Source organism: Streptopelia decaocto (genome assembly GCF_964273445.1).
Source record: "Streptopelia decaocto genome assembly, chromosome: 3".
NCBI lineage: Eukaryota > Metazoa > Chordata > Aves > Columbiformes > Columbidae > Streptopelia > Streptopelia decaocto.
In genome coordinates, this window is record NC_138656.1 from 88096233 (window position 1) to 88108577 (window position 12345).

At 39.0% G+C, this 12345-nt stretch overlaps 1 protein-coding gene across 12 annotated transcripts in view; it reads left to right on the forward strand.

The window, feature by feature from the left end:
- Positions 1–10500, forward strand: part of FILIP1 (filamin A interacting protein 1) — a 108648-nt gene extending 98148 nt beyond the window's left edge. For 4 of the 12 annotated variants that reach the window (XM_082048756.1, XM_082048758.1, XM_082048757.1 and 1 more), the window contains one exon: positions 1759–10500. In XM_082048756.1, the coding sequence (XP_081904882.1) occupies positions 1759–1965 (207 nt within the window). In that variant the 3' untranslated portion in view covers positions 1966–10500. The remainder of the gene's footprint in view (positions 1–1758) is intronic. The other 8 variants (XR_014183688.1, XM_082048760.1, XM_082048761.1 and 5 more) reach the window with 8 other exon arrangements.
- Positions 10501–12345: the final 1845 nt, after the last annotated feature.

The following is a 12345-nucleotide window of genomic DNA, read 5'->3' on the forward strand; positions in this document are numbered from 1 at the left end:
AGAATTGTATGGGCCTAACTTGTTTTGACATCTACATGTGAGTTCCATATTAGCCTTTAGACTGCTATTGTAAATGTTGCTTTTAGTTATTGAAAATGGCTTCCTTCCTGCCAGGCAGACAGCATTCAAGTTTTTCAATTGTGATTTTTTTTTTTGGTATACACATGTGGGTTTGAACTGTTCTTAGAAGATTAAGGAATGGTTTTCCTTTGAATACTCAGGATGCAGACAGAAGGCTCTGATGCTACTGGCTGGAAATCCTTTGAGAGAGAAAAATGCTTCTTCATGGAGCATTTTTTAATTAGCATTTTTAAGTAAATGTGCAAATACATGTTGCAGTCCACATGATCCCCTAATCCAACCTATTTCAGCAGTTTAGTTTTATTTTGCTTACATGTCATAAGTTGTAGAATTTAGTTATTTAGCGGATGGGTGTAGCTAGGATTCCAGGATCTCATGAAAAGTGTTCTCTTTTGTGAGATGAAAGTCTTTGTCCATTATCTAAACAGAAAAAAGTCACATGTGAAATTCAGCTGAGACACTGAAGTTGGGCCCATTAACATTTGTTTCTGTATTGCACACTGCAGAAGGTAAAATACATTTTCCTTTCAAAATTGTCATGATACTTTCATTAGGTCATGGTCCATGAGTGGTATCTTCCAGTGTTGGCCTTGCAGAGTATGTGCAACATTATCTGGCCGATGGAGACAGAAAATACCAGTTGACCCTTTTGGATCTTTTTGTCCTGTGCAAGTACTCTTTGTGCACTGACACAGCGGGATTCAGTTGCCTAGACGTATGTACTGATGGCCATTTTCAAAGCTGTAGGATAGCTGGCCTGGCCCCCAGCTGGTGCTCCAGAAGGGCACAGATCCCTGGTAGGAGCCATGTTGGGTCTGCCAGTCATGTGCTTGGGTCCTCAGCCACTGAGGCAGTTTCTATTTTTTGTTTTCACTCTGAAGCCCTCAAACTTGAGGGTAAGTGTGCTTCTTAGGCTGTTGTCCAGGGCAGCAGACTGGAAGAGACAGTAAAATGACCGTCTCTGCACTGCTTTGAGGCATCCCTGGAAAACTGGGCTGCCTGCTTCACCCTCACCAGAGTTCACTAAGCTGTGGCTAGGGCTTGGAGGAGGAGAGCCCTCTCCCATGTCCCTCCTCCCAAAGCTGCAGGAAAAGGAAACCCAAATCTTTGCTCTGTCTCTTTCTCCCAGCCCCTTGCACTTCCCAGTGCAGAAACAAGAGGCCCCAGCCATGACCCTAGTGTACTTTGGGAAGCAAAGTTCAATTTTATCTATAGTGCTGAGAAATCTTGCTCATCTCTGACAATATGGCACTTAGTCTGGGTTCAGCATTAGCCTCACGTGGCCAGACTTTTTGAGGGCATGTGCTAGTCTCTGTAGAAGATGCTAATATTGTACCTGTCTGACATCTAAGCCAGCGCTTTGGTAGCCTCTAAGGCCATCCTGCACTGTGTCATGCTGTGGAATTAGAATTTTGTGGGGATTCCCATCCCTATCATATCCTGATCCAAAACACTGGACCTCAGCTGTGGGAAACTTGTTTGATGCTGACTTTGTACCTCTGGCCCTACTGTAGCAGCATTTGCTACAACCAGGTTTCAAAGGTGAACATTAATTTGCCGATAAATATGATCTGGGACATTGTTGCTTGAGAGGTGAATGAAGAGCCAATATGAACATTAAATGAGAAGAAAAAGTCCTCTGTTCGTGTAAATTCTCTCTGTCTCTCTATTTTGCAGACAGGACAGGATGGGTCATCCCTGAGACCTGCACCCACCCGCATTCCTGTGTCAAAAGGTATGAAAGCAGGAAAGCCAGTAGTGGCAGCCCCAGGAGCAGGAAATGTGACAAAATTCGAGCCTCGTGCCGAGACTCAGTCTATGAAAATAGAACTGAAGAAATCTTCAGCCAGCAGCTCTTCCTCCCTGGGCGGGGGTCAGGGCTGATGGCAGTGGCTCAGGGGGTATGTTCTGCAGGTTTTACTGCTACCATGGAAGTCAGACCCCTGTCTGTGTAGTTCCTCACGTTTACCCGTACTAATGGAGTTCTGAAGCCATCACTCACAACAAACTAATAAGTGTGTGCACTGACTACTCAAGTAACAACATCCTTTTATTTTCTTACTGAACTTAAAAAAAAAAAAAAAAAGGCCACCAAAAAAGCAGTAGTGCGCCAGGAAGATTTTCAGCTTGGGAAGTAAGGATGGGGCAACTGCACTAGGTTATTAATCTAGCCCAGGGTTTCTTATTGATAGACTTGATCACTTTTTAATAGATGGAAGGAGGTTTGTTCACTTCTACCTTAATCGGCTCTTCCACCTTAACAGATCACTTTCCACCTTCACCACTGCATGGGACACTGCCTGTGATCACATTTTGTGAGATGCCACGTGTCCTAGGGAAGCAACGCCAGGAGACAGCACACTTGGGGCCCTTTTTTAATGAAAGCTCATACCTCAGGTTTGGGAGGGATGGGAAGAGAGAAAGGATGGGCACTGTGTGACCAGCCATCTCTCTAGGAGTCTCCCATCCAAATCAGTGTTTCTCAGTGGTGAGCTGCTTTCTTAAAGCAGTTACAAATTCCAGGGGGTAGGGAGGTTGCACAGTGTTAGGCAGCACCAGTAGTAAGCAGCAGGTTTCTTCTTACAAAGGGGGTTAAGGCTTGTAGATAGTAGTTACAGCCAGGTCTCTGACTTACACACACTGGGTTACTGCCAGCTCAGGGGTCAGATGAAGGCAAGTGAGCCAAAGGGTGTTTAGTCTTTAGAAAAAGCTTAAGAAACATTGATCTGGCTAAAATCAATACAGTCCATTTGTGCCTGCTCCAAAGACTGCTAAAGGCTATGAAGCAAGTCACTCCATTGAGTTCACATTTGCAGTTTTCCTGATTGGATGGACTTGTGCTATATATAATCCTTAGTTGCCAAGCATCCTTGTGTCTTAGAGGGGAAGTAAACACAGACTGCTGGTGGCAGAAATTGCTATCTAAAGGCACATCTCAGGTACAGACAGTGAAAGAGATAGGGTTTGGTATGGAAATTACTCTCAATTCTCAGTTGTTTGAAATAATTTGTCTTAAATACAGATCACCTCACTGTACCATGGAGATTCATCATTTTTCCTTCCCTCTTTGTGATTTCCTCATTTATATGTTTGCACTTTTAAGCATGTTTTAAGGAGTTGTTCCAGCATGGAAATGGTGTGGATGCTGATGATTGTTATGATGGTTTATTTAATAACAGTAAAAATATTAAAGAGCATTTCCATTAAGTGATCCATTTCCACAGACAAAAGAGATGGAGCTGAGCAGACCAATAAATGTGGGTTTTTAAGGCTAATATAATACCTCAACCACCACAGCAATCTGTAAAGGACCAAGTGGTTAGGAATAGCTTTCAGAAGGCAAGGCAGGAAGACCACCAATAAATACGAAATACAATTCACAGAAAAGAAAATGCACCAGTGGCTGAAATATTAAATGGCTTTCTGTTTGGGAGAGGAGATTTGATGGAAGAATCTGCCACAGAAGTTCACCAAAATTCTATTAAATCCAAGCAATGTTTAGTCTCCAGTCTGCACTTTGCATTGCTCTCCAATTTACGATCCAGATATGGCCATTATCCCAGCGTGAAGCTGGCATTTTATTATTCATATGAAGGACATTTTGTCGGTTGTGTATAAGCTGTGGCCACATCAGAAAATAAGTAGGTTTCAATTTTTACACATGTAGCACCTGCAGTACCTCTTAATTTTAAGGTTCTGATTCATATGACATCCAAAAATCAGATTTGTATTAGCAGCATTTTTCATAACACTCGATTCCCAGTATTTCAGATAAAACTTGGAAACTGGAATTAGAAAGCAATGTGAGTTACTATGCCAGAAATACATCAGATCCACTTAATTAATTGTTATCACTTAACAGCCTCAATTTGTCAATAAATTGTTGCCAAGATCTTACTGTTCTTATTGTAACATAGACTTTTGAGCAGATATTTGAAGAAAACACATTATTAAGAGCTTTTTGCTGGATATTTACTCTAAATACTGGCACTGAAGCAAGTCTTCAGGTCAAAACAGTTGTTTAAATAATACTGTGAACATGAGCCCCAAGCTAATGTGGCTTGATACAGTGATAAACTACAGCTGCCTCACGCCTTCTTTTTCAGATCCTTGTTTCAAATAAACTTAGTTCCTTAGTTAACTGTTGCTATATCCAAGGCAATATTCTCTGTGTGTCCAAGGTTGAAAAAATTGTTTTTCATGAGATCTGAGGAACTAATTCACCTAAAGAAACAAGCCAGCCTTACAGTACCTGAAATCCAGGACACACATTAGCACAACTGAACGAGAACTGCAGGCTCAAGCTGGATATGACTCTTGTGGAGTCCGTAAGATTTCATGAGATGGACTCAAGAAATTCCAGGCAGTTCAGACCAAGAATTCTGTTATTTTTCCCAGGGGCAGCACAACAAAAAGAAACTTCTGCTCCATAGTAGAAGCCAAACAATTTGGAATCAGGCAACTGGTTTAATTGTTAGCTAAAAATAGGTATTTAGTTGTACTCATAGTTTTTGACATCTGTTTTAAGTGACCTGAGAGTCTTGTTTCTTAAAGCTAGAATAAGGGTAAGATGAAGAAAAAAGCGTATAGTTCAGAAGTCTTAAAAGTTGAAGCATAACTCTGTCTATTATATTGGAATTTCCTCTGAATCTGAAGACAGTTATGTTTAGTGACTGCAACAAGATTCTCCATTCAGTAGGTCATCTCCAGAAGGCAATTTAGACAACCAAGTCTAAAGACAGTGCTTAAGCCCCAGAGGCATCCTGAAGATCTTGAAGTTCTTCCACTGCCTTTGTTTAGTCAGTGTTTCAGTTGTGACTTAAATAGCACTGCAGCCTTTAAACCTAATCGAGATGCATAATCTAGATATTCTTGTATTTCCTCTACAGGCTTTAAGTCAAGCCACAATTTCATGGTCACTTAAAGTCAGGATGTAACCCCACACTGGAGTTAAAAGCTGTAGTTCTGTCTTTGTCACCTCCAGCCAAGAAGGTCCTCACTTCCATGTGGTTGTCCCTTGAGCTGACACGAGTGTTTGAACTTAACTGGGGAACTGATCTGAACTAAAAGAAATCTGGCAAAACCCATAAAGGTTAGCTTTAACATAGCTTAGTTCCAGGCTCTCAGGCCAGAAAAAGAAAGGAGGAAGGCATAGGAAACCAGTGACTATTTTAAAGTAATTGTGGAATCACGAATGTCTCCTAGTAGATAAATTACCACACAAATGTAGGGGTAGTGCTGCTTATTTTAAAAAGCTTTCGATTGAAACCTTTCTTCAAAGGTAGGAGATGGGTCCCTGTTCTCACCAGCAGCTGAGGAGACTCAAATCCACGTCAGCTCCAACCGGTTCACCAATGGCACTAACAGACAGCTGAGGGGGAAGAAGGTGGTGTTATTTCTTCCTGCAAAGATTCTTCACGGAGGGCTTCAGTATTCACTAAGCAGAGAGTGATTGAGCGCTCAGGATATTGAACAAGGAGGAGGGAGCCCCTCTGGCTTCTGGTCCCTATTCCAAAGGCTGCCTTTGAGCCTGGCCTTCTGCGAAAAAATTGCTTATAAAATGAAGTGCCTGTATTCATGCATCTCTCCATCTGCCCCTAATTGATGAATAACATTGAACACATCAACCAATTTCAACCAAATCTGACAATGCAATAGGAGTCTCCACAATAAGAAGTTCCTCCAGTTTAATGAAAAGGGTGACAGAGAAGAAGAACAAGACCTCAGCAGTGCCCCACTGTGCAGAAGAATGTAGCATGAGCTCATCTTCATACAACATCAAAGAAAGAATGCAAGGCAGTGATGTCAGAAATACCAAAAGGACAAGATTTGCTCAGACCTCAGATTCTACTAGGTACCAGAGAGTCCAACTCTGATACACCACTTCATAGGAAAATATTAAGGTCTTTATTTACAGGGTTTGTGTATTCTACATGACTGGATTACAATGCAGAAACCAAACCTTCCTCTGCCCAGGTGATGATCCAGAATGACTCATACTCGTGCTTTCTCTCTCTTACCTTTTTCTCTGTATTGATTTTTTGTTGGGTTTGGTTTTGTTTTAATGAAGTGGAAGAACTGTTTCAGTAGCAAAATGCACTCAACTCAGAGTACTAATGACAGTTACAGTGCTTCATCAGGAACTGAGCTGGCTGAGAACCAATCTTTGTATTTTTGGTAGGTTTCAATGTCAGCTGGAGAGATGCCCCATTCTGGCTGGCTGAGTGGCCATATAGCAGTTGTGATAACTCAAGACCAGGGATGGGAACATACAGCTTAGGACAGCAGTAAGGTGGAGGGGTGGAAGAGCATGAAAAATGTCAACCCATTCATGAGCAGCACATATGGACTGAGAAGGTGCACCCTCAGTTCTCCAGGTGTGATATAAAATTTTGTTCCTAGTAAGTTTTCCACCGTGTTCCTTAGATTAGATCCCATCACCTGCATTACTGTTTTATATGACTATTGCTAATGTAGTCATTAGCAGAGAAATATATTTGAATAAGTGTGACTGAAAATGAAGGAGCACAGAACCTCAACCCAAATTCCTGGGAGATTTCTCTCAGATCGGTAAACATGCTAAGTAAATAACAGAAGAAAAACAGATATTATGATTTCTGTTGCCCACCTTTATTTCCTTTCATGACACCTATTAGTGCGATTAAAAAACAAACAAACAAACAAACAAACAAAACCCCCAAAACCAGTAACACTTTGTGACTCTCCTGAATATGCCTATAACACCTCAAACCACTTGCAGCACATAGTAATGAGCATCATGTGAGTAATCTCTAAAGTCACGTTAACATGTTGATTCATGCCCATTGGATGCCAAGTCATATGGTACTGCCTGAAATATGCTACACTTTCTAAAACCTGCTCCATATTTACATGAATATTAAGTAATTCTGATCAGATGTGGAAGAGCATGTCTTTAAAGGGAGTAAGCTACCGTCCTGCTGGGTTTCAGGTGCTTGGCATAAGCTGAAACAGACAATCTTCTGACCGATTATATGTTCCGATCACACATCAGTGCCCAATTTCACTGAGTTGCTTAGAAACCTGTAGTTTACTGGCAGGAGTTTCTGTGAGCTCATCTTTCGAACTTGCTTTCATTTAGGGGAATGTTTTTCTCCGCTACATCAGTATGAGTTATCCTCTTTCCCTTGATTTTTTCCTGAGCTCTCTCAGGCAAAACTGTATGCAACATTTCTCATTATAAACGTTAACTTCAGTTTGAATCTTCCTCCCTACACACTGCGTTTACTTGGCTTTTTGAAAGATGCAATCACGGTTAGCTACTCTCAGGTGCAGAGCTACCAGCTCTCAGAGTCAGGTATGAATCACTCGGATATGAATGGTTCTTCACTTTAAAAACTATTTTCAGGATTTTAAGAATAGAAATACTGATGTATAATTATCTTCTCTTGCTTGGGCGTGCGTTGTCTGTGGTATATACATTTTTGTATTAGCTGGTGTTATTTGTTTGTATATATTATAAGGAGAAATTAAACTTCATATGTTAAAATGTCAGTTGATGTGCTTCATTATATGAACTGCTGTTTTCCATAGGCCAGCCAATAATGATGTTTTTCCCGGAGAAGTTCTGATTTACATCAATGGGACTGAAAGCAGAATTAGCAGCTTTACATTATCTTCATTTTCTTTTCCTATCATTACAATAAATTGTTTTATTTAAGTGAATTCTTAGCTCCTTGAAATATTCACATCTATAACCCTAGAAAAGTTTATATAATCCTTTCCTGCAGATATAATCATATCCCTACAGGGAGTGGTCCAACAGACTTCTGACAAAATTTGCCCTACTATAATTTTAGCTTAATAGCTGCTTAGACATCTCTTTTATTAACCAGAGTGTGTGTGTATAATTTATATATATAAGCATTTCAAATACAAACTGATAAAGTAACTAAGAATATACATCTATATGTGTGAGAAATGAACAAATGAACACTAGGAGTAGAAATTATTTGATTTTTTAATGATTTCTCCTATTCTTTTCTGCCTAATTGTTATATTGGGTCTGTAGGAAGAAGACTGATTCAGAAACCTTTGTACTTTTGCTGCTCATTCAGTGACTGAGCTTTTGCAAGGAGCATATTTTTCTGCTATCCATTTAGTCTTTAGAATTTTGTATCTAAACTCCATATTCATATATAATATGCATAGTGACTATTTAAAACAAAAAAAAAAGTTTCATATAGTGTTTGTGTGACTCCCATCAAAATTAATAGGAGACTTTGCCTGAGGTTGCAATCTGATATTAAGCAGCTTTTTACATCATATCCCGCAAGAGTTTGAAGTTAGAGAAGAGCACTGGCTGTAAGGTAAAATTTTACTGTAGTTTGTGGTTCTTTCACATTCATTGCTCATACTCGGGAGAACTGGTATATGTAATTTATTGAAAGTCATTTGTTATTGATGAATCATATGGAAAAGAAATACTTTCTACTTGGGAAATTCTGTTATTTCATATGCCTTGATGTATCTTCTCGAATGTTGCCTTAACCCTGCTTTTTCTGATTCACCACATATGAAAAGCATCACTGGAATCTGCCATCTAGTGGCAAAGTTCTGAGTTCTGACATTGAGCACATGGAAAACATTTTGATTTTTCTTTCTTCTCAAAATGTAACTTAATCCAACATCTTGCAGATATCCGTTAAAAAGCAGACAAAGGCAGAAGTCAATAAAAATGTAAAAGGGAATAATGATATAATTAGTGACATTTATTTGGTCATGTAAATTTTGAGAAATCTTCAGACTCTTAAGAGAGGAAGGAATCTTAAGAAAGGCAAGTTCAATTCAGAAATTGAGTATTTCTGAAAATGTATTATTGTATGTTTCTAGTTAGCATTGGTAGCGTTATATTATTTGAAATGCATAAAATACACCTGTTCAAAGGAAAATGCCATTGATAGCTAAATTCTTATATTAAAAAAGTTGCCTGTGAGAGCACTGTATATAGATATGTATAAGAACAGAAGACCGGGTCATTAGTATTTCAGCAGAGTCCAGACATGAATCAGCGTCAGGGATCTCCTGCGTTACACACAGGGCAAAGTTAAACCCAGCCTTTCAAAGACAACACCGACACTTAGTTTAGCATGCTGTGACTGGAGTTTATCCCCATTAATGTCAGTGGCAAAATTCAAGCAGACTTGCTGAATAAAACCAGCATAAGTTTCTAAGCCAAATTTAAATTAAAAACGATAAATGACCCCATACCTCGTCCGCATCCCCATTTCAGAATTGACAGCAGATTTATGATGGATTTGCTTAGACAGGACACAAGAAACTCAAGTCTTCTTCTGCCTCATTCTGGTGTGGGACTGGAACCTTGGTGTCCCTGTGGTTTGATCCAAATGATGGTCTTGACATGGAGGTGGAAGCCGAGGGCCTTTGAGCCCTTGCCTGGTACTGGTTTAGTTTCCCTCCGTAGCATTAGCCAGGAGAGTTTCAGTCAACCAGTGTAAGTCTGTGAGTCATTTCCAGAAGAAAAATGCTTTGCGCTGCCATTGTAATTGTTCTTTAAAGTAACTTGTACTTGCAGTCGCATAAAACCACGTTTTGCTCTCTTTTCTTCTAGAGAGTGTCATCATTCACCAGTTACGCATGAACTCTAGATGAGTTCCCGCTGTACGCGCTGTGTGCACTACCCGCCTTGCCAGTCGGATGGGTCACTGTCGAAGCTCTTCGCCATCAATACCAGGGTCACTTGTGCTACTGATTAGTCATGGAAGTATTTATTGCATCAATTAGATTTTATATATATTTTCTTGGTAGAGCTTTAAGAATGAAGGGCCTTGCTGGTATTTTGAAACTACATAAAGAGAATCAGTCTTTCTGCCAGCTGAATTTCACTTTTATTTGCAAAGCCTAAGGCACATGCTTGATTTTGTTTGATGTTTGCCATATAATTTATTTTTATAATACACTTTGTAAAGTAACTGTCCCAAAGTTGCAATTCCTGTTGTCCATGGCGCATTTATTTGTAGAATACATTGTCAAATTCGCAATTTGATATTTTTGTAACAGAGAGTATGTAAAGAAAGAAAAATTTAACTACAGCAATGTTTTGTGTTTAAATAGAAAAATATTCAGCACATTTTTTGCCACCATGAGATTCTGTGAGACTAAAGACTCTGAAGACTGCTGTATGGAATTTGTACTTTTCCAGAATATTTCTTGCACTGTGTGATGGTTTGGCATAAAACTAAGTATTAAAGTCCAATGCCTTGAAATACAACCAGATTTACTCATTTTAAACAATGTAAGCCAGTTTTTAAAGCTGTGATTTTTTTTCTATATAATGTATGTTTTTACTTCTTCCTGTACCAAAAAAGTTGATTTTCATTACACTGTAACTAATAAATTTTCACAACTATGCAAATGTAATCAAGTGTTTGAATTTGAACTCTAATTTCCTCAGGTTGACAGTAGTCATTTATGTATTTGTTTATAGGGACAGAATGTTTGGCTTTGGAAGTTCCTTTTTGTGACTGGTATCTCACTGCGGTATCATGGTGATGTACATAGTAAAACTGATTCAGAAAGGGACCTGTCACCAAGCCCTTAATGACCTAACGGTTCCTAACCTTGCACTTCCACAGCGTTGGCAGATACGCCTGATTGGTACAGTCAGAATATTTAGTCTAGGACTAACAGGACGGTATAAATGAGATGCCAGACACTCTGCCATACGCTGAAGGGCCCATTTTACACTGGTGGCTGTAGCTTTTCAAATAGAATCCAGAGAGGTCTGCGGCAGCTATTTGTAAAATGATTTTTTAATGATTTATATATAAAGCTGGATAGAACCTGGGCAGGGTGTTTTTTTTTCTTATGCATTTCAAAACGAACTATTTTTAGTCTAACTCATTGGCATGTATTTAAAATACTGCAGATTTTTTAATTGCAGAAGCTACTGGGAGAACCTGATTTTTGGAAGGGAAAACAGTGTTGCTTGCAGGAGATATGCAGTGGGACACCAGCAAGAGTGCATTAACTCAGCATCCCACGGAGATGAGGCCAGTTCATCTTTGAAGTTGTAACAACCCACTGCTATGTAGTCAACTTGATCTTCATGGTTTAGTTTGCTTGCCAGCCATGGGAGCTGTTTTTCTTCTTCTAGATGTGAGTTCTGCAGCAAATGCTGACATTGTAGGGAGGCAGGATATTCTGGGACCTGTGTAAACTCTATTGGAGTTGATCTGCATTGTAAAGAATTTGCTAATACAGCTGAGTAATCAAAATAAATGCTGCTTATCCTTGCAAAAGAGTCTTTCTGTTGAGGGAGTTTATACTTCAGCTGGTACACCCAGTTACACCCAGTTTTTTGAGTGTGGGTTTTTTTGTTTTTGTGTTGTGGGTCTGTTTTTTTTTTTTTTTTAATTTTGCTGTTGTTTGTTGTTTTGTTGGTTTTGGCTTGGGTTTTGGTTTTTCTTTTTCTTTTTATGGCAGACAATGTATGTAGTTGTGTCTGTAGATCATACTTTAGGCTATCAAGAATTCCAATTCAATTTCCAGTTTTCAGAGAGTAATACAGCTGAGGTGAATAAAGTTTAGCATGTGCCAAATTTCAATTTAACTGTGCTGTAGGATGAACATTGTGATGACCCACATCTTCTGTTTTCAAAGCACCACTTGGGAATCAAAACCTACCCATGTTAAGAATTACACTGAGCTCATCTGGAATGATATTGGTGACTATTTGAAAGCAACAGTGATACACCTGAAATACTCTTCAGCTTTTAAATATGAGTAAGATGTAGGTAAAATCTTATTCTGAAGTTGAGTCTAGATTTAAAAGGTCCAAATCAAAGCAGAAAATATGTTTCCTTGCCTAGATTTTAATATAAAGCAGATTCAGTATGAGTGTATGTATAAGTTGAACCCTTTTGGTTTATGATTCCTAAACAAATATATAAACATTTATGGTTTCACAAATACATTAAGTTTTTAAGCTTTACAAAATAAAGGTTTGTTTAAAGCATAAATACAGTTGTGGTGTATTTGAAATAATTTAGATTTTAAAATATTTTTTATTAACTGTAGCACTTAGGAGTAGGAGACTGGTGACACTGCTCATAAAAACTCCGTGGTGATATACACTGTTTCATCACTGATATTGGTTTATGCAGGTAGAATAATAAATTCTGATCTGACATCTGGTAAGGAGCTTAAGTATTTCATAGAAATGCCTGGAGGGCGAAGCTCACGTGTGCAAATGTTGTATTTAAT